This window comes from Calidris pugnax, unplaced genomic scaffold (assembly GCF_001431845.1).
Source record: "Calidris pugnax isolate Ruff unplaced genomic scaffold, ASM143184v1 scaffold72, whole genome shotgun sequence".
NCBI classification, from domain to species: domain Eukaryota; kingdom Metazoa; phylum Chordata; class Aves; order Charadriiformes; family Scolopacidae; genus Calidris; species Calidris pugnax.
In genome coordinates, this window is record NW_015090808.1 from 2,105,374 (window position 1) to 2,132,942 (window position 27,569).

At 44.0% G+C, this 27,569-nt stretch overlaps 1 protein-coding gene across 1 annotated transcript in view; it reads left to right on the plus strand.

The window, feature by feature from the left end:
* The window catches only part of LOC106885834 (chromosome unknown open reading frame, human C4orf22), a 200,254-nt gene that overhangs the window by 148,421 nt on the left and 24,264 nt on the right, over positions 1-27,569 (plus strand). Inside the window, exon 4 of the mRNA XM_014938338.1 lies at positions 22,238-22,380. Within this exon, the coding sequence (XP_014793824.1) occupies positions 22,238-22,380 (143 nt within the window). The remainder of the gene's footprint in view (positions 1-22,237; positions 22,381-27,569) is intronic.

Below are 27,569 nucleotides of genomic sequence, written 5' to 3' on the forward strand. Positions count from 1 at the left end.
TTTCCTGAAGGAAGGTTAAAGGAAAATTGGAGTCTATCAAGGTAGCCAAAAATCACCTTTCTTTAGAGGGCTGCCAAAACAAAAGGTTGATCCAGCTGAGGACTTCAGTTCAAAAGGAGTAAAATATGTTTCTGACAATGCAGCTGCAAACGGTGGATGTAATTTTCATCTTAATAAGTTGCAGCATTTCCCAGAAAATCTTTGGTGCCAGATCTTTTGTCTAGCGGTGACATGTCTCTGGATAAGGAAAATTGGAACGAATTAAATTCTGTATAGTAGCTATCATTGTTTAATAGGTAACTTTTCCTGGGAGATGAGTAACCTGTTTTATTCTTACAAAGAAGCAGAAAATATTTTCTAGATGACCCTTATCGGCAAATTCATCAACAAGTTACACCATGTGTGATTTTGGCACCAAGGCTGAATGCACTTAGGTATTCACTCATTCAGCTAATGCTCATTTGCATCAACTGACATTGAATCAGACTTCAGGGGAATAAGATTTGCTTTGATTTAGCTGAATTGTTAAGTATGTCCAAGATAACTTTTTTTTGAAAAAAAACCAACACCAAAACTGTGCACTGGTATGAATTCCAGAAGCTTTTACTAGAATTCCAACAGAGACACGATAGAACTATCCCAGCTGCCCTCTTACTTGTTATTTTTATTAACATCATTATTGCAGGAGTATAATTACTTGGGAAACACTGCTAATTAGGATTACCACACTGCTTAGCAGGGACTGAGGAACCTGCTTCTCACTTTGAGTAAGCAATTTGGCCCCATCTGTCCTTGTGATGAGCACTTGCTTTCAAGGTGGAGAATTGTGTCTTGCAAATGGGACTCGGGGCTCGTCTGCCCGAGGAGTCAGTACAGGAGGAACAAGCATGAAGTCTTTGATGTGAAAATGCATCCCGTGGTGTGGCAGGGTATCATCAAAGTCAATTATCGCGTTTAATTCGACAGTCGGCACTTGCTGCTGGTGTTTCAGAGATTACACCTCTCTGTCATATTGGTGCAAACGACTGAGTACTGCAGCTGACGAGGCTTCAAAGATCTAATGAGGTTTTCATGAGGGAACTTTCAGCTGATGCTGGGCAATGCTATGAAGGTGGATGACACTTGTGTACCAGCTTTCACACTGCTCCTGGCAGAGGCAGTAGAGGTACCCGGGTTTGGGGGTGATGCTGTGTTGTGGAAACAGAACGCAGGCCAGGAAAGCCCACCCAAAGAAGCAGCTTGTGGCCCTGGGGGTGGGAAATGTGTCCTCTCTCTTTTTTCCACATCCACGATGCTCTGTGATTACCTCAGGTGTTGAGGGAAACGTGACTGATTCAATGTGATGTGAGCAGGAGCGTGGGTGACGACAGGAGCAACATGTGCCCCCCTCCCCAAGCATCATACCTGTGCAAAGTGCTGCAGATATCACCCTGATTTAGGGGTTTGGGTTTTTCCAGTCCTTAATTGTTTGGGGATGGATGTATGACAGAATTTTTGGTGATTGTGCATTAATATTTTCAGGTTTCATGGAAGAAATTCATTCTGTGAACGGATTTTTAACTGACATTTCAAAGTCTTTTGTATATGACAGAATATTCTTATGGAATTTTTTTTTTAACAGACTTGTATACGCAACATCTAACTAGTACGTTGAAAAAAGGGCCAGCTCAGGTTACATTTAGAGCTTCACTCTGTATCCAAATATAGAACATACAAGTATTAGCACATGCTTGTTTAGGTAACTAGTTTGGTTTCAGCTGACTGAAATCAATCTCAGAGATCAAATGAAATTTAAGAGAAGTATTTCAGTTTTCAAGAGAAGTATTTCAGCATAGGTTTTACAGCTTTGTAACTGTCTATTAGAAGCCAGGCTTCAGTCAGTCATCAGATACTTGGACCTACACTCTCAATTTAGCCTGTGCGCACCTCGCTTTGATTCCCATTTGCCAGCTTCATATAGAAATGATGCATTTGTTTCTAGTTTCACCCTAAAAAGCATTATATGGTTCCAGTAAGAGAAGCCAGGCAAAGAAGTGGAAAATGTTCAAATTTCCCTTGAGGTGGCCCATAGCTCCATGATTTGGTCTGTGCATCGCTCACCACAGCAGTCTGAGACACACCAGGGTTTACGGGGGAGCTCGTGTGGGACACGAGTGGGATGTGACAGTGAAGGTGATGCAACTGGGGTGCTGTCAGCGCAGAGCAAGGGGCCTCCAGGGCTGGACCCTGTACCCATCTGCTCACAGCCCAGCCCCCAGTGCTGCTGCGGCACGTGTGGAGAAATGAACTGGATAATCTCCATACTAGTGAAAGTAACAGATCAACTGTATGTGATCAGGCTTTTTCTCCCTTGAATAAAAACCTAAAGCAAAATAAAACCAGCAAACGCTACCTCTGGTTTTTTTAACTGGAATACTTTCAGTTCAACCTGATTGCTCTTGTGTCAAAGTTTAGGGAATGTCCTTATCTGTAGTTTATGGAGTCTCTTAATATGCAAGAAAACTCCACTTGGATGGTAAAAATGATCTTTTTCTTCTAACGTCGCTCGCATGGGTCAGTCTGAAGCAAGGTGCTGCCTGGGCTGCATCCTGAGTGTTGTCACTATAGCTGCGGGAAATGCTTTGCAGGTGTTTTTCTACCCCTCAAAATAGTCCTCTCGGCTGACTTCAGCTGACCTTCCCGAGCAGGAACCTTGCTGCACCTCCTCTGGCAGCTCCACCATGGAAAGACATGTCCAGGATTCAGCAGGTTTGCTCTCCCAGGAAGGGTGCTGGCACCATCAGGCATTCCTACAGTTCTCTTGGCTTATGCTGTCTCTTTTTTCAGCTTGCATTTATTTTTAAAGTGCTTTTTGGCTGTGACTTGAAGCGTAATTTTTTGTAGAGAGGGTTGTTTTAAATTTTCTGCATGACCAGTGGCTTTGATGCTCGGTGACAACCTCTGGAAAATCAGTCTTGAAAAAAGTGGGCATGGCTAGTAGAGTTAGCAGAGAGGAAATCCCCACATTTCTACGTGAGCTGTGTTTAACGTTTCCTGTGGGGCTGTGCGTCTCCTCAGGTGTACAAGCACTTTCTTGCTTAAGAGCCACATTTCACTTCAAAGTAAAATGATGAGGGAGGAAAAAGTAATCTGTTTGTCAGTGTTTATACTTCCGTGAATTTGAGGGCAAGAGCTCAATTATATATGGCACTTCGCTTATCTATTATGCATCTTATGCAGAAAATAATATATGATTTATTACAACAGAAATATGGAATTTGTAGTATGGATGGGCCTGGTGAAGATGCCATGTTTAGATTTGGAGTAAGAATGAGTTCAAAATACATATGTATGTTTGTCTAAAATGGGTAGGTAAGAGAGCTAGAGGGCAGCTGAGCTGCTGATGAGGCGTTTGATCTGTGTGCATTTGCTTTGTCTGAAGGGGGAGCTTAAGAAGAACCCCTCAAGTTAGGTGAGTTTGATGGCGCTGCTGAGGCGTTTGATCTGTGTGCTTTGTCTGAAGGGGGAGCTTAACAAGAACCCCTCAAGTTAGGTGAGTTTGATGGAATCTTGGTTTGATGGGTTCTTGGTTTTGGACAAGGGGTCCTTTCTAACCATAGTTCATGTTATAATGGTAACTTTTTTTGCAAAATAGCCTGATTTCCAGAGTCGTAACACTCTTCACCGAGCTGAGGGGGCACACATTTGTGTGGTGGGCTGGGGGCACCACGCTGGCACTCCTGGCCAAGAAAGAAGCGTATGTAGTGTCTTCTCTCTCCATAGCCATGTTGCACCTTACTACAGCAACATCATCAGGGACAGCAATTTATTCAGGTAAAATGGTTTCCATCAACAAGTTTGCTTTTGCTTTGAGGCACCCTGGCTCCAGCTATAAGTAGAAGGCAATGTTGGGCCAAAATATGTGGGCTATAATGTATAGGAGTTATTGTGGAGCGGTGGAAGCACAGGTATTAGCTTAATTTCCTAATTTTTGTGGTTGTGTTTCAGAAAGTTATGCGTGCCTACCCTAGTTGTTATTTATAGGAGCTGTGAACTGCCGAGCATTTTCCTCACCAAAATGCTTTTAATGTTATCACAGTACTCTTTTTAAAAACTTCAATACTGTGTCAGCTGGAGCATTACATTGATTTAAGAGGCAGCGATTTAACTAGAGTCGGAGAACTTGGAATCTAGATGGGTTAGAAGCTGTAGAAGCTGGCATGATCAGTGATTTACAGGCATTTATATGATGTTGAACAACGATTTTTGGTGAGCAATGTAAACAAAGTATGTTTATATCAGCAATTCTTTGATGTGAAAATCTATTCAGAAGGTGCCAGGGCGCTATCAGAGAACATCATCAAGAACATCCCGATGTGTAATTCCACAGTAGGCATTTCCTGCTGCTCCTTGCCCATTGTGCTGCTGGGATGCCTCTCCAGGTACAGCAGTAAAGGAACTTTTCAAAGAGCTAAAGAGGCCCTTACAAGAAAGGAAGCTAGGATCAGGTAGGTTCGCTGTTAGGATCAGTGTGGGGCAAACTAGCAAAAAACCTAGCTTTTACCTAAATGAGATGTTTTTTGAGAAGTGCTCAGGATCTGGTAGTGCTGTTTTGGTATCTTTTGACTTCAGTCCAGCCATTTATTTTGATGCTTCCTGCACTCCCTGCAGTACTTGTGACGGCTGCTTGGTTTTGCAAACTGCCCTTTACGCTGGACCCAACACTCTTCGGTGCCTGAACGTGCGCTCGTGCTTGGTGTGAAGCACCATAACAGTCCAAACCTGGTTATGAGTGCATAAAAAAACATCAGAAAGGAAGATTATTTGCAGTCCAATGACAACTCTGCAGCAGCTACCCAGGCGGACTCTTCTCATTTATGGCAAATCTGAGGAACTCCCTCCCATGAAGACAGAGGTACCTCCCGTTCCCTGCGGTGCCCACCCCTGCCTGGCTCATTTACCCTCCAGGGTATCTTATCTCCCCATTACTGCATTTGCCCTGTTGAGCCTCCTGTGCCAGGTGGATGTGAAGAGTGGAGAGTTGAGGGGCTGGGCCACGCTGCCCAGTGTCCCTCGGGGGACACCCTGGGACACCCATGCCTTCTGCAGCAGCCAGCAGTGTCTTGGGACTAATGGGGCAGGGTGAGCCCCGACCTGCTTGAACCAAACATGTTTCTGACCCATCTGGCTATTTCAGCATCCCTTGTGGATATTTATACTTAAGTATCAGGCAACTTGAGCCACAAAAAATTTTAAAAATTTATTTTTTTTTCATGGACTAACTGCTCTTCTGAAAAATATCAGGCTCAATATCAGGCAATATATGCCCCGTTTCCACTTTGTCCTAGTTCGGCCATTTTATAATCTCTCCTGTGTCTTTGTTTGTTCTGTGGGATTCCTGAATAAAAAGCAGCTCCTAATTTTTTTACTGCTTTTTATGCTACTACTGATTCTTCAGATAAGACTTCAAACACTCTCTTTCTCGTATGAAATAATAGCCTGCACCAATCAATAAGTGGGTTATGATTTCAGATGATAAATAAAAGCAAAGTCAAAATAATCCATCAGGAACCAATGGTGTTGGTGGCACGAGGGGAAAGGGACATGTGGAAAGTGAACTATATTGTTTCAGATGCGTTTCTATAAGTTATTGAACATTTGAAAACATTTCTGATTAAATCAGCTACTTTTTAAACTGGAGTTTAGGATATCTTTTGTCAGCTGGTCTTTTTGGGTGTATAGTTTTTATTTTAAGTTGTATTTCATGCTGAAGTGATTGACTGAGGAGTTTCACCGATATAAGCAAGGGCATGCCTTGGCAATCCTGCTGGCAGGGAGACTTAAGTGGAGTTACCAGGTGGATTTCATTAGAAATGCAAATAGATAATTTTATCAATAAAATTTCTGGTCTACTTACGCTTTTTTTCCCATACAAAGGGTAGACCACACAAGACAACTCAGGGACATGTCAAATGTGTGGTGTTCATGCAGGCTGAGTCATTGTTTCATCCCAGTACAGGGATGAGGCACATTGATGAAGCTGCATTGTTTCATGTGAACAGTACAGGGATGAGGCACATTGATGAAGCTTGGTCAGGGCAGGTTTGGAATCATAATTTAGATGTTGAACATGGAGCCCCTGACATTAGTTCGACTTCCTAAGCTGTCCTTTCCAGGCCTGAAGGTTATTGGCTGCTTTGCATGAAATCTGAGGGGTTTATTAATCAGTGCTGTAGGTCTTGGGGCAACACAAAGTGCTGCAGACCTCACCACAAAGCTGTCAAGTCTGGTGTCATGGTATCTCCTTTCAGATCTCCAGTGGACTGTCAGAAGAGCCTAGAAAACTCATAAAATTAAAGAAGAGGTCAGAAAATGGGAACAATTCTACGCAAATATCACTGTTGGGCCACAATCCAATTTCCTGTACTCTAGATGAAGTGGGTAACTAGGAAATGCAAATAAAAGTTACCAGCAGAGAAGGGGAGGCAGAGCGTGGCAGAGGAGTGAAGGGTTTTCACATGAGGCAGAGGGATGGAAGAGAGACACAGATCTGTAAATTGTCGTGGCAGAAATCCCAGGAGGGCAGCACTTTTCTGCTGCTGTGCCTGTCCCCATCCTTGGTTGGCACCGAGGCAGTGCAGACGTTAGTATGACGACTATTAACCGTGTCTGAAAAATCATGACATATTTGACTGAATCATACAAGTGATTAGAAAGGAAGGCTGTAGTGTAATTTGTAAGAGGGTGAAGTATGAGTCTGTCTCTTTGTGCACTTGAAAGCCTGTTTGCCCCCAAGAAGCCTGTCTCTCTGCAGCTAATAGAGGTTAGACGCTTGATGGGAAGACTTAACCAATTTAAGATTTATTTCCATGTATTTAAACGACTGATATAAAGTAATGTCTATCTCTTCTTTTTCACTTCTTTCTTCCCTCCCCAGTCATGCGTCTTTTCTGTGGACAAACAACGGTGTTCCCATAAATAGAGTCTTAGGTAATGGTTTCTGTGCTAGTGACACTGATGTTTAATTAGCGTGAGGCTCTGTGTTCCGCAGCACTCTATGGCTCTGATAAAGGAGCCAAACAGAAGCACAGCAGTGTGGTTTCCTCCAGCTTTGATGTTGGAGTGCTGCTGTCTTTGGAAGAACCTCTGAGGAAATCATGGAGATGTGAAGGGGAACCCTCAGAACCAAGTCCTCCAGAGAGGACTTGTCACTGCCTCCCTTGCTCCCCTTCCAGGGAGGAATTTGCTTTCCATTTCTGCTGTGAAGCCCATTGGCAGCACAAAACACTGCAGTTTCTGGTCATCGCTTGCCTAGAAGTACAAGTTCTGGGGAGGTGGAATGCTGAGATTTGGAGTGGGGCAGGAAATAGTTGTGGGAGATATTTGAAAGTAAATAATTATAACACTGTGAGGTAGATGTGACAGATTTTGTCTCTGGCGTGTTTCAGTTCAGGCTGTGCGAGGGGACAGTCCAGCGGTGCTGGTCACAAGGCCTTGCCTGAAGCCAGCGGCGAGTTGTGGTGCACGTGTTTCTGAGGAAAACCTCATTTTCTGTTCCAAGGGTGCAAGGTGCAATTCTGCTCTCAGCAGCTTTGGGTCTGCGTTGCTGCCCTGGCCCCGTGGCAAGACTTGGGAGGTGGCTGGACTGCAACAGGAGAGAAAGCCCAGCTGGAGCCTTCAGGTGGAAGGCAAAACTTTGGTCTCCTGAGTCTCATGCAAGTCCTGGGTGCTTTGTGGTCTCTAGGAGAGTGGGTACTGCCTCACAAAGGCCACGGCACGCCAGCAGTGGGCTGTGCCTGTCAGGATAGCTGGCGTGTGCATGGGAATAGTCCCAGTGAGCACTCCTCTCCTGGGTGGTCAGGGAGCCGCCATCATTCATGTGAGGGCTGGGAGGCCTGTGTCTAAGGGCCACCTTGCACCACTTGGTCAGTTGGCAGGTGGATGGAATAGATGCTTACAACACTAGGAAAAATGGTAAGCAGATCATTGCCTCTTTACCTCTTCAGATGTGGCAGGCACATGGGTATGGGCATACAGGGGGCCAAAGGGTCTGCTTGACATTTGTCCTCCTTCAGGGCATGGAGTCACCAAAAGCCTTGCCAAAGATGTTTAAGCCTTACTCTTATTTCCAGTGCTCCACCTTTAGCCTAAGTCTGCAACGGTGATGAAAGTCGCCTCTCTCACTTTGGCACCCTTCGTGATGCCAGTGTTCAGTTTTCTCTGTTTGTCTTTTGTCAAGTAAATAACTATTGAGGAGAGAAAAGTCTCCAGCCTGTCAGCCCCATGAGCTGCACATGTAAGTCATTAAAGATGTGACTGTCAAGCATCTCCTTTGTATCACAGATCTGGGATCAAATGCGTGTGAGTCCATGGAATAGGCTTGATTCAGTCAACCAAAATTATAGGTTAGCTGTAGTTTTCCCTTTTTTACTGATGGCAGAGTTTTAATGTGGTCACAGTGCATAGTCACATGATTTACAATCAAATGGATTAACCACTGACTTATGCTTCACATAAGCCTTATAAATCCACGTGCATACCTTCCAGATGCTAGGCAGAGAGCAGTATGACATGTTTAAGATGTATTAGTGAGTCTATTTTCTGATAGAAAATATGCATGTGGGACTAAATCCCACTGACATGATATTTTAGGAGAAATTACGGCAAAGATGTGCTTGAAAAGGCCCTATAACTATTTATAGGCAGTTCTGTCAAGTTTAGGGTAAACATGTCTTTTCGTTTTGTTTTTTTTTTTCCCCCTTCCAACCACATTTGCTGCAGTATTCTTCTGGTTAACTGCGGGCTGCCGAAGCCTTGCATGAAGACATCTGCACAGTGGCACCACCCTGTAATTACATGGGAAGGGATCTCCGTCTTGTGATGTTGTTGGTTGATACCCTCGGAGGGACCCAGCGTTGGTACCAGCCAGGGCTGGAGTTGGGAGCGGGGTGAAACAAATCCACAGGCTGAGAAACGGGGGATGCTGGCTGTGGGGAAGGGCTGCTCAAAGGAGAGCATTCCCTGGCCCCTGAAGCCTCTGAAAGTGGGGCTGTGCTAGCCAGCCCTGTCAGATCTTTTGCTGCAAAGACATTTTTTTAAATTAACTGTTGCTGTTGTAAATGGCATCCACTTCACTCCTGCCCTAAGTTAACCCAGATTTCCAGTGTGTAGGCATCGATCCAATCTCTGCTGCTGTTTGATGCTTTAGATTTCCCGAGGATTTATCACCTTGATGGATCCTGTCTGCCTTGCATGGCATCGTTAACCAGGAACATGGGTTTGCCACGCGCTGGCGGCAGTGAAGCGTGTGTTTAAACTGGCAGTATCACCCTGCAGCAGTCAGAAGGTTTAGGTGAGGAAGCCTGTTTTGCTTCACTGTGTGAGTTGTTCCTACAGTAATTAAGTCCTCTGTCAAAAAACCACAGGTGTAAAACACAAGGCTGGGTAAAAATGGAGATCCTGAGGTGCCATTTCTGCACTTTTCTAGAAGAGCTGTGAGTGTCTGAGTTCGGCCTGACTTCTGCAGCAGAGAGGAATCTTTCTGATGATTTTCACAAGCCTCACATCAAACCAGAGAAGGTTGGGGTGTGAGGTCTTGCTTGTGGTATGATTTTCATGGTATGTAGTACTTACAGATAGCACAGGTGAGTGGATGAGGAACAGTTCAACCTTAAAGTGAAGACTTAACCTAAGTGCTAAGCTGAGAGACTTTTACATGTCTTGTGCAGTTTTAATGCCAGTTCCCAGTGCTTGTTTGGACTGATGAATTGGTTTCTCTCTTCCCATGACAGAAGCAGGTGAATTTCAGTGGTGTTGAAAGTAATTGAAGTGTATTTTTAAAATACAGGCTTTATATAGCTAAAACTCTTATTAGCAAGAGTGCTAAGAGAAATTAACTTCCCTGAAAGGCAGCTTTGTTTGCAGATACCTTTCTTGGAATATGGCAGAGGTAAATTGGAGTGTTCTACCCAAGAGAAGCAGCAGGGAAAATATGCCAGATGCTCAGTGTACCATTTCTCTGGGCATAAGATTTGGTATTTATTTATAAAAATTAATTGACAACTTCTGCAACTTACCAGTAGGTGTTAGAAAAGCTCCCTACCCCAAAGAGTTTGCAAACTTTGGAGTCCTTTCAGAGCGTACCACTGCCCCGCACCTGTGCAGAGCCCCGAGCTGGTGGACCCCAGCCTGTCCCCTCCCGTGAAGGTGGGTAATGAAGCTGTCACCCATCCTATGAAAAAGTGAAGAACACTCCCCGGTCTCTTCCAGCAGTGCCGGTGTTAAGTACACAGAGGGTATACAGCTGAGGTTCAAGCCCTGAGGCTGCCAAGCGGATTTTATGAATGTTTCAGTAAACAGCATTTTAAAAAAGAAAAAAAAGAAAAGGAAGTCTGGGAACGGATCGTTCAGTTCAACGGTTGGATGCATGACATTCATTACGGTCAAATCTGTTCAAATATCCTTGACAAATACCAGGAAAGAGTGTTCTTTAGACAGGTGGGTTGTTTTAAAAGGTCACTCTTACCAAAAAAAAAAAAAAAAAAAAAAAAAAAAGAAAAAAGAAAAAAGGAAAAATAATAATAATAAAAAAGAGAGTAAAGCCAAAGCACTGGGGAGGAATCGCAGTTTGGGAGGGAGGGGGGGCACAGTGGCCTGCAGGGTGGGACAATACTTTTTTTGCTTGCTCTGCTGGTGAAATGCGTCTCCTCCAGCCGGCTGGCTCGGGGGGGAAAAGAAACAATAAAAAAAAAAAAAAAAAAAAAAAAAAAGGGAGGAGGGGAAGGAGAAATTGGTTAGGAATTGCGAGTGCTTCCCTTGCTGGGAAAAGCAGCTGGTTGGAAGGGAGGGTGAGCAGGGTGGGCTTGGAGCCGGGGAAAATGTGGTGGATTCAGAGAGGTGGCTGTGAGAAGTCTGACACCCTGAGCAGATCGTGCAGAGTTAGGCACATTAAACCCTATATTTCATTAGGATTTCAAAATCAACAGGCCAATTGACTCTGTGCCTAGTGACAGGAAAAAAAAGAGAATGCTTTTGTATGATCAAAAGCATCTAAACTTTCATATGTTAAAAGTGAGACGCTTTTGCTTTCCTTTGATTTTATTTCCTTTCCTGTCTTTCTCCTTTTAATTAATTTTGGGGATTTTTTCCCCTTTGACGAGGCTTTGAGGACTTTGGTGGATGTTAGAGCTGCTATTTAAGTTTTGTGCAGCTCTCTAGGGCCAGAGATCTTAGTTTTGTTTTGACTGACCTCAGTAAATCTGGTTTTCAACCGTAAGGTATAAAACTTGAGCCATCAGTGAGTGCGTTTTCTATATGGCAGGAATTTTTGCAGTGTTCCTTCAGGTCTCATAACTTAAGTCGAGTTGAAGTGTGCATGTGATCACATAGTGAATTTTTGCAGACCCCTCAGCGGCTGCTAGAAGCCACTGTCATCGTACCTGGAGTTCAGACTTCCTGGGTTTTGTGTTGGTGTATGTTCCTCCTGTGGGTTTTGATTTCTATGTAGTCTCTCTTTTGCCTTTGGGTTTCTCCTGGGTTTCACTGGAACTGGCATCAAGAGAAGTGGCATTTTATTAGTTTTACTAAATGTGCCCGTTTGTGCCTTGGTGTGAATAGATTCAGGGAAGGGCTCATTCTGCTCTTTTTGGAGAAGGAAGCGGCTGTAGATGTTAGCACCTACCAAACACAGCTCAGTCTTCTAGCTGTCCAAAAGGCCGAGGGGGAGCGAGGGGAGGCTTCAGAAAAACAAACGCTTGCTTGTGTCAGCAGGATCACCACCTTGAAGTTGTTGTTATGGAAGTAAAGACCCTGGAGCGTGGGGTGGGTGGGGAGGTGGATTCATTGCAGTCATTGCAATGGATAAGGAAGAGGAAGGCTGTTAGATTCTACGCAATTTGTTGCTTTTCTTAAGGTGGTTGTTGATTTCTGCGTAGCAAGGTAGTCTGGTACAAAGTAAGGGCATTTTGTTATCATAGTGAATTGTGTGTGCGTCTCCATAGGGGAGTGTTTATCTAGATAACAGAGTCTCTCAGCGTGAATCCCTCTGGGGGGTTGTTGTCGGAGTCCAACATGGCCCTGGCCCTGTGGTTCGCCTCAGTGACTGGAGCTGTAGGTTGTCAAAACACCATCTGTGCCAAGGCAGTGGGACATCCTGGGGCGAGCACAGGTTATGTCTATTGAGAATAAAATAATGCTGAGCACTGTGGATTTGCTGGCCAAGAGGGACCCCATGTCTTGGAGACCAAGCCCTGACTGGGGTGGATGCTCGGGTCGCTCCGCGGGGCCCTGTGCGCCCGGGCTGAGCTGGGAGATGTCTTTAAGTCATTTAATGTCCCAGCCTGTTTCCAACAGCCCGTCTGTGTGACCTTCCCTGGGCTGTGGTCCCCAGGCCTGCAACCAGCTCCCTCGGCCACCTCCGAAACGGCGGCTTTGGGGACATCTGGTTTGCTGAGGCTGAGCTATTCATCTACTCCCGAAGCTACATGTGAGCGCCGCTTTATAATCCCCCCAGGAAAAAATGTAACTGCAAGAGGTTCTGCAGCCATTATCAGCCCTGAAGGGGCGACACGGATTGTGCTTTAAGTCAGTGGAAAATAGGAAAACATTTGGAATTTGGAAAGTTACTTGCTTATATATTTCCATGTAATTGTAAGAGGTCTTTTCTTCTTTTTTTTTTTTTCCTCCCCTGTCAAAAGAAAACGAAAACAGAAAAACAAAACACACACACCCCCCCCCCAAGTTCAAAGGCATGCAAATGAATCCTTTACTATTTTCACAGTAATTTTTTATCCACTGGAAAACAAATTATATAAACAGACTTCTAAAAAGCAAACCCCTCAGAGCCAGGCAGAGGAAGTGTTCCTCTGGTACGACTTGAAATGAGGCGGCGGCACACCTGCCTGCAGCTGCTCTCCCTCCACGCGCATCTCGCCCGGCCCCGGCCCTCTGAAGTCGCTTCCAAGTCAAACAAGTGGCCGTTTGTAAGTAGCACCTAAAGAGGAGCGAGGCCGGGCCTTGCCAGCAAAACCCCGGCCCCGAGAGGCTCCCGCCACACAGGCTGTATTTTCCTTTCCCAAGGCGTGTGCGCGGAGCCGCTGGCGCGGGCCGTGCTGGGCACAGCACCCCGTGCCCCCGGACACCTGCGGCTCCCAACACTGCGGGATTGTTCCTCCCCAGCGCCCGCCCCGGCCCAGAGACAGCCAGCGGGACACGCTGGGGCCCAGAGAGGTTTCTTGGCCATTTAATAGAAAATACATGATTTATTTTTTTCCCTCCTCATCAGAGTAACGGGGATGACCGAGGTGTGAGCACAGGAGCCCTCTGTGCAGCATGCTGTTGTCTCAGGGCAGGCTTGTCTGTGCAAGTCCAGTTGGTACAGTATTTGGGCAGGCTTTGACCAGTCCCTTTTTCTGACTTTAAAGGCATACCCTTATTATTCTAGTTTCTCATGCCTCACTACTTATTTATTCATAAATTAGGTGTTTGCCAGGGAAAATACTTTGATGCCCTTCTGATGGAGCAGGTATAGGAGAGTGAGCTGAAAAAAAAATAATCCCACCCCAAACCCTTTAAGCAGTATGGACTTTTGAAAGCTGAGCTTCTTGGGGAAAAAAAGGCTGCATTTCTTCTCATATACTTTTCAGGCTGAAATATTTTGCTGGTTTATCTAATGGTTTACCTGTCTAATAATTTGACAGCGTTTATATGTTTTAGCAGGACAAATAGAAGTGTATGTTTTGAGTTAATCAGATAGGAAAGTGATTCTTGAATTTCTATGTTTCTTTCTGCGCCTTCATTGCCTGTGGTACCACGGGAAACCTACTAGCTTAGTTTGAAAAACTCCTGGTTCAGGAAATGCTGGAGCTGCAGGTTGGTGGGGTTTAGAATACTGTGTGTGGGAAGTGGCATTACACACCTGCCCTGTTGTCCTGTAGTTTCCCAGACATCTATTCTGGTCCCTCAGGGACAGGAACAGATTTTGGTGGACTATAATCTGCTGGTTTTATGGTTTTGTGACCTGAGGACAGAGCTTTCCCAGGGTCAGACCAGTGCCTTTACCGTCAGCCAGCAAATTCCCTTTAATGAGTGGTGTTTTGCCTTCATGCGTCCTTATTACAGATGGACCATAGAAATGGAACTGGGAAAGACTTGATAGGATGCCCTTATTACAGAAATGGAACTGGGAACTGGGAAAGACTTGATAGGATGCCCTTACTATTAGTGTACAGTTCTCTGGGATTTTATATAGATAGCGTACAGAACAAGATGATTTCTCTGGTGTAAGAGAACGTGTCGTGTGGCCATGGTAGTCTCGATCCAGGAAAGATGCCTTTCCTGCCTCCTTCAGCCAGATTTGGGGTTGCTGTTCACTTAAAAGCTGCAGAGATTGGGTGTGCTGTCAACAACGAGGAGCTCAGGGCCCTTCCAGACCTGTTGCCCATGTGTAACGGGGTTGTCTCAGCCTCTCCATCTCTCGCTTGTGGCTTTTGCTGGGCTCCTGCACAGCCTTGTGCCCTGATAACATCTCCTGCCCCTCGGCCCCCGCAGCGCAGAGGGGGCTGGAGCACTCCAGGCTGGTGGGCTTTAGTGGCTGCCTGGGGGGATTTCTGTCTGGGCTGCTTTTGGGCACAGGAATAAGGACACTTTCTCACACATCTTCAAGAAAACTTGGGAGAGATGAGTCAGTCAGCTTTCCTTCCAGTGATTGGTGAGCTGAGGCTATTTCTTTCTGTTGGGGATGCTTGAGGTTTCACATCAAAGTTACTATTACGATAGAGCATCAGCTGTAATGATGATTCAGAAAAAAAAAAAAAAAATATATATATTTGTTGACATGCAAGAACCACTGGCTTGCTACTGACAGTAAAATGTGGAGCTATCAAGCACACTCTTGAGCTGATGTATTTGAAGTAAAATGAGAGGAGAATCTAGTGGTGCTTTTTTCCTTCTGTTTTGTTTCAGTGCTAAACTAATGTTGGCGCTTAAATGCCCTCACTCCCCCCCCCCAAAAAAAGGCATTTAGATGAGGAAAACAAGAACTGGTGAAAGTTTAATACAAGCAGAGCTCAAAACAGAGCTCACCAATGGGGCTACATCTTTGCCCTACATTTCATTTTGCCTCCTGAGGGATCACAGTCTGCTGATAGTCAGTGTCTGCTGTGGGGCAGAGCCCAGCTCAGTGCAGTCGCGCTCTCAGCCAGCACCTTCCCAGAGAATGTCATTCAAACAGACTTTGTTCATTCAAGAGAGTGTAAATGGGTTTAGATAGCAGCTCTTCTGGTCGTTCTTGAGTGTTCTTCCCTTGGTTTTCTCTCTTCATGTACTGAATTGGGTTTTGGCTTTGGCTTTGTGCTTCTGAATTTACTGAAAGGCTTGTAGTTCTTCAGTAGCTTTAAAGAAAAGCTTGCTTCCCAAAAATGTTTCAGGAAGCATCTGCAGTTCTCTTTTTTGACAGGTCTTAATTAAATAGCAACCCCCTCTCCCCGGTCCTACACTTAAATTGAGCTGGGGTGGGGGATCCTGCACTGGGTTTTCTTTGGGATTTTTCTTTTCTTTCTTGTTTCTTGTTGTTTGTTTTCCTTTTCTTCTCCCCCCTAGCTTTCCTAACATATAGACAACTGCCTTCATACTTCTGCTTCTTTCCTCCTCGCGTCTCTCCATTCCGCTCAGAGCATCACCTGCCGTAACTATCCCTCCTTCAGCTGGAGAGCAGTTCTCACTCTCCAATTAAGCAGTGGAAGAGGCTGCCTGGGGAAGTGGTGGAGTCACCATCCCGGGCGGTATTTAAAAGATGGGTAGACGTGATGCTTAGACATATGGTTAAGTAATGTTTTTTGTTAGTGTTGGGTTGATGGTTGGACTAGGGGATCTGAAAGGTCCCTCCAACCTAGGCAATTCTATGATTCTCCTCTGCCAGGAGAATGTGCTTTGTTCCACATCAGCTGAACCCAAAGGCTGTGGCCACCTTCTTGATGCTCACACTGGCTTCTTGTGTCTGTCTGAGCAAATTTTAGGTTCTGTTCTGTGTGCCTTTCTGCTTTTAATAAGCTCCTTTATTTTAATGCTAACAGAATTAATCTAAACTCACACTCTCAGCAGGCTGTTCTCAGCCAGAATATTGTTTTCAAACTGAGACAACACCCTGTTTACACAGATAAGCTAATTCACAGTCCACAGAGCTTCTTCCAGTCCGACCAGCTGCTGAGCACTGAACAGTAAGGGACTGGGAAGCACATGTTTCACATACATAGCAAACATTTCTTCTTCTGAAGGGTAACCAGACTTTTTTTTTCTTTTTCCTTTTTTTTTTTTTTTTATTTTTGAAGAGTTGAAAGCTAGAACATCTGCTTCTTGGCTAGCCATTCTTTCCCACAAATGCTGCTTCCCAGGTTCAAAAAAGCTTGGTTAGGTTATTGTGTGTGTATGTGTCTGGGTGCCTGTGTTTCTGAAATATGCCCCAAACCGCAGCAGGGGAACAGAGGGAGCTGTTAAACCTGGGTACAGGCTGTGTGCAGTGGAGCTGGGGTGGGATCTCGTCTTGAGTACCTGGTGAGAGGTGCAGGTGAGAGCAGCCCTGCTCTTAGCGTCTTTTGGAGGTGCTTTGCCTCAAAAATGTCCCCTGAATGCTGTGTCTGCCCTTTGCCTGGCACATAACCTCACAGAATGCAGACAGTCGCTAGCCAAATCCCGAGGTCCTTCAGCACATCAGTCTTTTGCTCACCCCAGTGGAAGCCGTGCCTTGTCTGAGAACTGAGGTGTTGGCCTCGAGTAATTGTTTTAGCAGCTGTGGGGCCTGCTCTTGCTGTTATTCCTGCAAGAGCAGTGTGAACTAGGTCTCTGTGAACCACAGAAGAGTTTTATCCTTTGTACTAGGTACAGCACGTATTGCTTTATATTGCAGCACAGTTTTTGTCTCTGTATTCTGCTAACTAAATAAAATATCTAAGAGTACTTCTGCGTGCTCTGGTGTCCCAGATTAGCACCAGGCAGTGCTCTCTGGGGCTGGAATCCAGCATTTTCCTGCTGAACAGAGATGCCATCTAACTCCTGTGGTCAGAGCTTGAAGATACTTTAAGTAAGGAAAAAAAACAGGGCAAATATAAATTTTATATTTGTGTGAGTGTGTGTAAGGTTATCTTCTTTGCTTTTTTTTTTTTTCTCTTAAATTTGCATTTACCTTTACACCACATCCTGCTTATTTTGGATGGATGAGAAGGAAGCAGACTAAAGGCTGCTGTGATCCTGCGCTTACTCTCAAAGTCCCTGGTTTTTCTTCTTTTGTACAGGTAAAAGATGCCTGTTTTCCAAAAGCCCGCTTGGCTTTTTTGAGCATAGGAGAAGGAAACTGAAGTACTTTCAGACATATTACAATTTTTAGAAATGTTTCAAAAGTTAGCATAAGTAAGAGAACAGTATTCCCAGATGAAAATAGGGGAGTGTGTGCAGAAGCATGTTCTAGGCTTGCTTTAGTGGTGGTTCAGTTGCTCTCCTAAAAGTCAACATATTTCTGCTGTACCCCGCCCCTTTCATCCAAAATGAAATTGTGCAGAAGGTAAATCCCAACCTGTAAGCCTGTTTTATGCTATTTTCACTCCCAGCTAAACAAAAGAATAGGTCAGCAATTTATTCCTACTTGCAAAGCAGAAATGGTAATAACATCTGGTTTAAAGATACAGGGGTGAGGTCTTTTCTCCGACTACTGTTGCCCACTGGTATTTCTATTAGATGTAATGTGATCTGCAGGTGGCAAATAAGGCCAAACACTATGCAACAAAAATAAATTGCTACTCATTAAAAATATATTTCAACTGGTAATGCATTTTACGCCTGTCCCTTTCAGCCTAATTGTGCTCGTTCCCTTGGGTCCCCACCTGTGATATTGTCCACATGAAAAGAGCTTCCTCAGTGAATTAGTAATTGACTCCTAAATATTGTCTGTCTTTACTTTCCCGTCATCTACCTTCAGTTTGGCATGCTATTAAAGGACTCGCATTACGAGACTATTTCACCAGACAGCAGGGCTGGTCTCTTTATATTCCCATATATTCTCTCTTCTCAGCTACACTGCACTTGAACACATCTACATTGCAATAATTTCCAAGAAAGCTGAATCATGGTGCGCTCCAGTTCGTTTGCTATCTTGTAGGTCCCTGTCCAGCAAAGCCCTTGGACACAGTTAAAAGCCAGCTGTAATTTGTGTGTAAGATGTGCCCACAAACTGTGCTGAGGAGGTGCTGAAAGAAAACCCTGTATTAAAATCTTTTCTTTCAGAGCAGGAACGTTCTGCTCTAAGGATAGAGGAAAGGCAAGAGTTTCCGGAGAGTGAAAGGTTTGTACCCATCCAACTGTTCTACTTCCAGTGTTTCTAACTGACAGTGTAGGACCTGATTTTTGGCTGGCTGGAGCCAATGCAAATTTTACTTGATTTTGAGGATCTCTGGGTGGGAGAAATGCACTTATTGCAATGTCTGGTAGGGCTGCACATTAAAAGGCAAACAGTGATGGCAATAGAACTGTACAAATAGTCCATGTAGTTAAGAAGATCGATACGTGTCTGGATGAATTGGTTATTCACAGTGGTTTGTTGGGTTTCTTTAGTCTGGTTTGAAGTATGACAGATTGGTATTAAGTCTTTTCCAAGGATCACAAACGCTCCTGAAGAAAGTGCCCCTGTATTTAGCATAGGCAAGTGCAGCTCCTTATAAATGTTCTGCTTTTGTCTGTAGGAAGCAGCAGCTGCAGATGGTTTCAGAATGTTCAGAGCATTGGCATCTAGTCTGCTGTAAGAACATATGGCTGGAGATGGGAGCAAAAAAGATAAGCAGGGAAATGCAAGGTCCTATTCTGTTCCCAGTGATGGTTTGCTGATCTTTATCCACTGCCTGAGCCTCTCCCCCATGGACAGATTTATATTTATATAAATACAAATATATAACAAATAAATAAATACATGTAAATGTATGGAGATTTGTATTTATCCTCTACAAATACTACATCTCACTTCTCTGTGGGTTTAAACCTCCCTTTGTGCCACCTGTGAAGAGTTATAGCTTTTTTTGTGTAACCTCCTTGAACTTGGATGTGAGGGATGTGAATTCGGTGAACCCCTAGCTGATAAGAGGCAGCTCTCAGAGCATTTCCAGTAGCCGTCCTCTCACCTCCTAACACTCCTTGGACCACTGGCCTTACGCAGCTCTCTCCCGCTGCCACCTCCAACATCAGTATTGGAAGGAGGATAACATCTGACCTCACTCCAAGTGCAGTGGCCACGTGTTTGAGACATGTCTGAACTTCAGAAGAAGTCTTGTATTGCTTGTTTCTTGGGTGAGTCACAGTCCTTGTACACAGCTAAGGCTTTCTGCATCCATCAGTTTGTGTCCCTGTTGCACATAGCTAGGGAACATCTCCTCCTATGCATTTCCTGACTGGAAAAATATGGGTTTCATCTCCAGCAAGAGAGAGGAGTTCCCTGTGGGGCTCTCAGAAGCACCGGTGCCGCTGGTGGTTTGCTGTGAGGGATATGCTGGCTTTTGTGGGCCAATTTTATGGCTGAAGAATTAGGCACAGCTCCATGGCTTTTAGCAAGCTCACACCCCTGCAGAGCAATGCTAGCAATGCTGCTGGTATTGACTCCATGGAAACTACAAGAACTCCATGGTCCTTGGTGAAACCCCACTGCTGCGGGCCTGTAGCATTCGATCAGAGCAGTGGGGAAGGAACGCCATGTTGTTAGATGGTCGTTGTAGGTCCCTTCCCACTGGACTGTTCTATTCTATTCCACTTTGCTCTAGATTGTAATTATAAGTCAGTAGGTTCAGTTGTTAGGCCCTACATAGCTATAAGGAAGCATACCTTTCAAACCCCATCTTAAATTAAAGCTTTTTCACCTTTTGCCATGCGAGTTCCTGAAAACTCAGAGGTGGATGTAAAGCACAAAGTCTGTGCTTGATAGGATTTGTTGTGTTAAAGACAAATCAGAAGTGTATTGAAGAGACTTTTAGGAGGAGATTTTCCAGTTTGTGGGTTTTATGGATTTTTAATCTCTCTTGCAGTAGCTTTTCAGTCAAGTGCTTTATCATTTTGGGAGGAAAGAGTGTACAAGTCTTTTCAGGGGCAAAAAGGTGTGACACAATTAAAAAGTTCAGAATAACTTAAGGAAATTCAAGCTGACTCATATTTTAATGAATGAATGCTTATAGTGGTTAGAAATGAATCACAGATGAGAAAAGAAGAGAAATTGTGCTGACATGAGAAGGTTCAAAGGTTTTTAGTTTTGAGGAGGAGGCCTCAAAAGTGTACCTTTAACATACAACATTTTTGTTTAGATATTCTGGTGCTCTCTTAGAGTTCATAAAGCAATTTTAGTGGCAGTCTCTATGCTTGCCTGTAGTTCTGTGCTGATTTATAACTGGTAATATATGAACAGTTTTTTAGGAGATGAATTTTATAATCAGCAGAGCCTTGAAAGGTAGCCCTCTGATTAACATTGCAAATAGCACTTTAATGTCTGCCAGCTTTTTTAAATGATTGGATCATACTGGGCAAGACGAGACATTCATTTAAGACTGGCTTTTTCTGAAGGAGGATGAATCCCTGTTTCAGATGCATGGCGTACACCTACTCTTGTGTCTAAGTGTGGGTGCAGCTTCTTGTGTGCTGGGGACAGTCATCCTGCTCTCATTGCCTGGTGCCTGTCCTTACCTGGCTCTGCAGACACACAGGTTGGCTGTTCGACACAGGAGGGGATGGGGAGGAGAGATGTATTTCAGGATGGTCAGATGTATTGCAGGAGATTCCTCTGGCTCTTCCTGTCGACAATGTTGATGGTACAAAATTGGAAAATGAGTAACACGTGTTTTGGTGGAATTAAATATGAAATTGGAAAAGGAAACATGTCCCAAGTATAACAAAGGCTTGCCAAATAAACCGTTAGACTCTAGAAATGTGCTGCTGTTAAAATAAAAAATGTTTTTTGAAAGGGTTCCATGTGGTATGGCTTCCATTTCCCCTGCATTCAAAAAAGAAATATCACTTGATATCAGCTGAGTAAAAACAAACGTGTACAGCTAACAAATATTGTTCTATCTCACCTACCAAATAGCCTCTACACTCAGCATTTAGTTTTTCTTATGTGAATCTCAGGATGCAAGAACCTTCTGTCTTACAAGTCGACACTCATCCTACCCGTTCTTTTTGCTTTGTGTGCTGTGGTAGTGTGTGAAAAAGAATTGCCTTCTTCGAACCTGTTCTCTATTCACTTGGAAAATACAGCAAATAAAAGGTAAAGGAGCAGAGAAGGAGTAGAGAGTAAATGGGAAACAACGTTTCTCAGCAACAAGTGGTACAGAAAGCCATCTCATCAGCACCGTGCCCATGACATGTGTCTTGGCAGCAACAGATATGCTCTTAGACGTGTTAAACCCTAAGGCAGAAAGCCATCTCTCTCAGCCAGAACCAGCATGTCGCCATCCTCTGTGTCCCTCACCTTCCATTCAGTTCCCACACATGGAGGTGTTGTCCTTGTAGCCACCCTGCTTGAGTCAGCTTTATTTGTAGGCATGGATTTTGTTTTGTTGTTTGTTTGCTTGTATTTGAATTATCAGATTTTTGCTCTGGAACTCATTAGCTGTTAGGAATAAAATAATACAAGGGTTGTCTTGCGAGAGAGAGGGCTGGTGAACTCTACGCTGTTCTCTGGGCGTAGCACAGAATAGAGGGGTGTATGGTAACCAGTTTCTAGTCCATCGTCTTTCTGAAAAGCTAAAAATCCGAGTATTAGGTTAAATTAAGTTTTGCTTTGGCTGTAGAGCTGCATCCCAAATAAAATAACATTCTCCTTTTTGGCCCAGTAATTAATGTATGGACAGCAGTGTTATATAATGGCCAAAAAAACCCACTATTGCTTAAAAATAGGTGTCCAGTGGCATTGGGCTGCTTTAGGACTGTGTGCATGGGGCTGGCAGACATGGTCCGGGACCTGTGGGAAAACCCTTCCGAAGTGGCAGCAGGAGACGTGGGGAATACGGGAGGACATGTTGTGTGACACTGAGTTTATATTTATTTGCACTGTAAAGCTGCCAAGCTTGTGTTAAGAATATGCCCTAAAATGCCATAATTCAAGTGTCTTGAGTTCTAACTGAAGCATGGCCCAGGTGAAGTTGAAAACGTTTATATGCTCTCTAAATATGTTGTTATATGGAAATCTGTGCACATATCTGTGTTTCTGTTCTTCATTTGTGGCCACCTTTGTGTTTTACAGTCCATAATCTTCATTCGTGACCGAAATTCTCGTCGCCAGGAGGTGTCTGCGTACATTGACTATGCACACAGGCTGACAACAGATGACTTTGAGGCCTACTTCAGCGGGAAGAAAAAGCTTTTCCCTCGGAACTCTGATCTGAGGTATTTATCTTGACTTTGTTTTTATTTATTTGCATTTAGGCAATATGTAGAGAAAGATTTAAAGGTTTTTGAGTAGGAAGATAGCTTATGGAAGTGTTTTTCATTGAAAGGCAAACACCTTGGATTCATCAGAATTAGTTGCGGAGAAGGGCTTTAAGAAAGGTCCCTATCAAATTTATTTAGTCCAGAGCATAAAACTTAACTAGGACTTTACAACCATCACCTGTCTCTGCATCTCTCATTGCCCTGAGGAGTCTGTAAATAGCAACCTGCTTTGATCAGTAAGAGCCACAGGCCACACAGCTGCAATCAGTCATTGCCACAACATCTCCAGCTTTGCCAGAGGTCCACAGAGTCGATGGAAGGATGCTTTGCTTTGAAAGTAGGCCACCTGCAGACATCTTCTGGTGGCAAATAAGATGGTGTGTCACCTGTGACTAATGAGAAACATCGTCAATGAGCTTTTGCACTGAAGAACATGTTTTCCTTAAAATACATGCTGTCCCTGAGCGCCTGAGATACATGTATGAGAGATGTTTTGTGCACTTGCGTTGATGAAGGCCAAGTTGAAGAGGCAGGGAGCAGCAAAGCTTGCAGTCCAGGTGGGGCCTGGGGACAGTCCTTAGCGCTGAAGCAGTCTGTGACACGGCAGGTGGGTGCTGTTGGACATGGGGAAGAGATGGTGAACCTTACAGTGGGCTGGAGTCTCCTCTTCCCTCACGTGAAAAGGTAAGAACTGCCAACAACGAACTGCAACACCATGGGCAGCTAATGTCTCCTGGTGAGAAGGTGTCCGGTACAGAGGAGTTAATGCATTTCTCTATTTTCTAAGAGTGGTGTTCCCTCATGCAAATCGCCGCAAATACTGTTCAGCCAAACTGTTGTGTGTGTAACAGAGCCAGAGAGCAGGGATGGCTGCTGGAGGGGACACGGGGGCCGGTGAGGGCTGTGTGTCATTCGCTCACGGGACAGCAGATGTCGCTAATGAGGCAGAGGCTGAAATCTCAGCACTAGCTGAGGTGGGAAGCAAAAATTCTGATTTTATGCTTTTAAGCCACAGGGATGAACAGACAGTTGCCGTTTTATGATTGAGTTAAGAACAGGAGTGAACATAACATTGTGTCTGCTTTGCATATTATGTCCTTTCTACATATCAGGATTTTATTAGTGACTCATAAGTAAGCCTTTTTAAATCCTTGTTGTCATATCCAGTAAGAAAGGTTACTGTTGTAACCAGTTCAAAAAGTCTCATTTAATGTATGCTTTAACCTCTTTTTCATTCCCGTGTGTCATAACTAGGATACACTGCAAACCTCATGGAGAGCTCAGTGTGTTCCTTCCTTCCAGTAGTAGAATTATAGCTTCGGGTGATTTTTCATTTAACCTCTTTGTTAAAGAAAAAAAAGGGGGGTGTGGGTAGGTAAAGCATTACCTATAACTAGAATGTAAGCTATTCAAAACTGCATTTGAACTTTCCAGCTGAGGGTAAAGAGAAGTTGAGATAGAGCATACGCAATGCTGGGAAGGCTAGTTTGTTTTATTTATTTATATGTATGAATGTATGCACTGGCTACAGGGAAAACCTTCCCTTTATGGTTAAATGATGTGGTTCTTGGTGCATCACGTATACAAACTGTCTTTTCGTAAAAGGCCCGTCACATCACAGAAAATGTCTCACCACATTTACATACCCCGTGGTCCACTGGAGCTGTCGAGCACCCCATTTTGCATCAGTTGGGTGTCCAGCGCGTCCCTCACAGCCAATGTTGAGAATGTTACTGGACAGATGGAGGGCAGCTATGAAGAAGCCCAGGAAAAAAGGCTTGGCTAGTACTGATTTAAGGATTCTCGTTGGCAGAGAACTTACTGTGTCCTCTGAAAACCTTTTTATTGAGTAGATAGAAACATCCTGTTTCTTGGTTGGAGTCTTAAATTTGAATTTCACCTGCTGGATCCTGTGTTTGTAGTTGCAAGCCAGGTTAAAACTTTAAGATTAGACAAGTTGTAATTACATAGACTGTCATCAAAATGGTCTTCAGCCATTCTTCAGTAATCTCTCGAGAATGCTGCTTGTGAGTGGGGATAATTTGACTATATGTATAATTTTTTGCCTTTTTTTGCCTTCAGCTTTGAATCCCTTGTTGAGCTCCAAATCTAAGTCTTTTTATTGCATTTTTCTCCCCTGAATACTTACGCATTTAGGCAGTTATAAAAATGTCTGACTATAGACAGCATATCTACTTGTCAGGCTGGGTATTTTTGTCAAAAATGGTTGTTCCTCGATGTCGTATCAGTTTCAGTAGTTCCAAAATACTGCCTTCTTAAAGAACAAGTCCATCTGAGAAACTGCCTCGCTGGAGCTTTGCAAAGACCTTACTCGTGGTCATACTTACTTTTAGTCACTTGGGAGATCTGCAAATCTTGGGTTTTGCAGGACAGGTTGGTATCTTGTGCAGAGCTATCAAATTATCATTTAAATATGGAAATCCATACTTTGCTGCAGCACATTTTTTCCTTAGCTGCCTGAGGCTCTCAGAAGATATTAAACTTGGTCCTAAGTACCCTCTGAATCAGATTCTAATTCACAATACTGAACAATGAAGTTTATGTGATATTCATACTTTAAATCCGGTGGGTAATATCAGAGGCTTTTGTATTTGATCTACGTGGTTCCTCTGAGTATTTTTGCCATTTTATTGCATTGCCCTATCGAGGGAGTATTATTTATATGATATAATCCTCATTTGGTTCCAGTTTATTAAATGAAAGGAATGTGTTAGGCAGTCAGTTCTTAAGAGGTCTGGAATCTGGACTGTAATTGAATCCATTCCCTCTTCAACTAATTTATGTAATCTGATGAGAAACAAGTGTAATACAATTTGTTCAAAGAAAATGGAGAACGTTCACTCTATGGAACCATACCAAAAATGTTCTCTCTGAATGAAGCAGCACAGCAAAAGATGAAGCTTGGGCCACTTTCTGTCTGACCAGCCATACTTTGAGTGTCTCTCCTAGTGAAGGAGGATGAAACTAATGTCTTGCAGTAGAATTGTCCTATTTCAATTTTGTGTGAACTCCTGCCCTGGTTCTTCATTAGTTTTCTGTGGCAGCGTGCTAGATATGGTAATTTTGAGACTGTACACTGTAGTATTTCATCCTCACACTTGGCTTGTGGTTGCAGTGTTTTCACTTCTTCCCACTGGTGCGCACATTCTTTTCTAAAACAGAGCCAGGTAAGGAGCCACATACTGTAGACCATGGGTCATAGATTTCCCCCTGAACTAATGGTATGAAATCACTTACTTATCTCATCAGCAGTGAAACTTGTTGGTTTTGGCCCCAGCACGCATCAGTCTGAGCGTGGGAGGTCCGGCGTTCGGGGCTTTGTGGTGATGGGCCTCATCTGCAATGAAGTGCATCAGGAGACACAGGGTGCTCTCAGACACAGTGTGTTGTTCGTTACTGGCAAGAACCTCCCATCTGATTCTGCCCTCCTTCTCTTGTAGCTGGGCTGTGGTCTGTTTGGCTGCAAGTGGGCGCAGCATTTGGCAGTCACTCATTAACTGGGGTTGGAATTCCCTCCCGTTTTATTGTCAGGTATGTTCTAGATACCATCTGTTAATCTGTAAAGACCTGTAGGCCAAATCATGGCCAGCAATATGTTCTCAAGCATGGGGCATGAGGCAATGTCTCACTTCCCTGCTGTACCCCGTACCCTGCAGATTGGAGAGCAATTTATAAAGAGTTCTGCTGCTACCCCACTTACCCTGGTGAGGGCTGAGAGGGAAAAAGTTGCGTTTTCACGCTTTGTGATGTGGGCAGTCCTGCTGTGCCAGGCAGAAGATGTGCAGGGAATTTTTTCACATATAACAGATATTTTTTGAAGTATAACAGGAGGTTGTTCTTGTGTTGAAGGATCCGGCTGCCCTGGTGGTGTGTTTCCTTCAGTGTGGTCTGAGAAGGAAGCCCTTTGGTAACTCACTCTTGATGCCGATATGCGGAAGCCACTCATCATCCCTCTGATGTGTCACCCTCCAGCCACCCCAGCTAAGGCAGGAGAGGACAGCTTCTCAGTAGTGCTGAATACCTGCAGATCAGAAGCACATTAGTGTCTCTCATGATCAGATGCTATGGATATAGACCACAAGTTAAATTCAAACTTCATTTCAGAATAAAGGTTCCCGAGTTTCCAAAATGTGCAGTCTCCAATCATGGAGAGGATTAACAGATTCCACCCCCCTAATTTACAGAGATTACCATACTGCTAGTAATATTACAGTGTGAAGAATTCAGGGTTGAGAAAAAAATACTTTTCTTCAACATCCCAGTTTCGTAGGGATTTTGTCACGACTGATGTGTTGCCATTGGATCTCTTAAAAAAGAGATACTGATCTCAAACAGTTTGACAAGGGCAATACTTCATTTATAGTTCACAAAAAGTAGATATGGTTTATTTCAGTGTTTTGTCATCATACTTAATGTTTACAAAATTATCTGGGTCTTTGGTTACAACCGTGTTCTGTGTTTGTTGACCAATATCGCAATAATACCAAGGCAGTTGCTGTTGAGTCTTTGGTGAAATGGTTGGCAAAGGGTGAGAACAGAGCCGGGGAAGGCTGGAGTCGCTCCAGGCTTGTCTCCCCTTCTCCAGCCTCGTGGGAGGAAAGTGTTCTTCTCGATGTTTATCTGTAACTCCAGAGTGCTGTCCTTGTACAATGGTATTCACTGCATATGACACTTAGTGTCCTAACTCATGGGTAGCCTGGCCTGATTTTTGAAGATTTTCAGTACTTATGGTGTTGTTGCTTTCAGCAGTTATTTATGGCTTAATCACTCACCCGTTAGGTTCCTACTTATGCTTGTTGCTGTCTCGTGTTTGGCATCTAGGATTTTTAGTCATAGTCTTCAGATCTTTTGGAGATGAAGTGATGACACAGTTCCCAAAGAGGAGCGTCCAGGGGACAATTCTTAAGGGCCGTGTAAGTATGGAAGGCAGCGGAGAGCAAGTGGCACATGGACGTGTAGGGAGAGAGGAGAGAGCATTCAGACTTGACGTTTGCATGTGTGAGAAGAAAATTCCATTACTGCCAAGTCAGTAAATGTTTCATTTGGAGATGTATGCTTCCACATCTGGCTTGTATTTAAATACAGCAAATATTACTTTTCACTTTTAATTTCTCTTTTTTTCA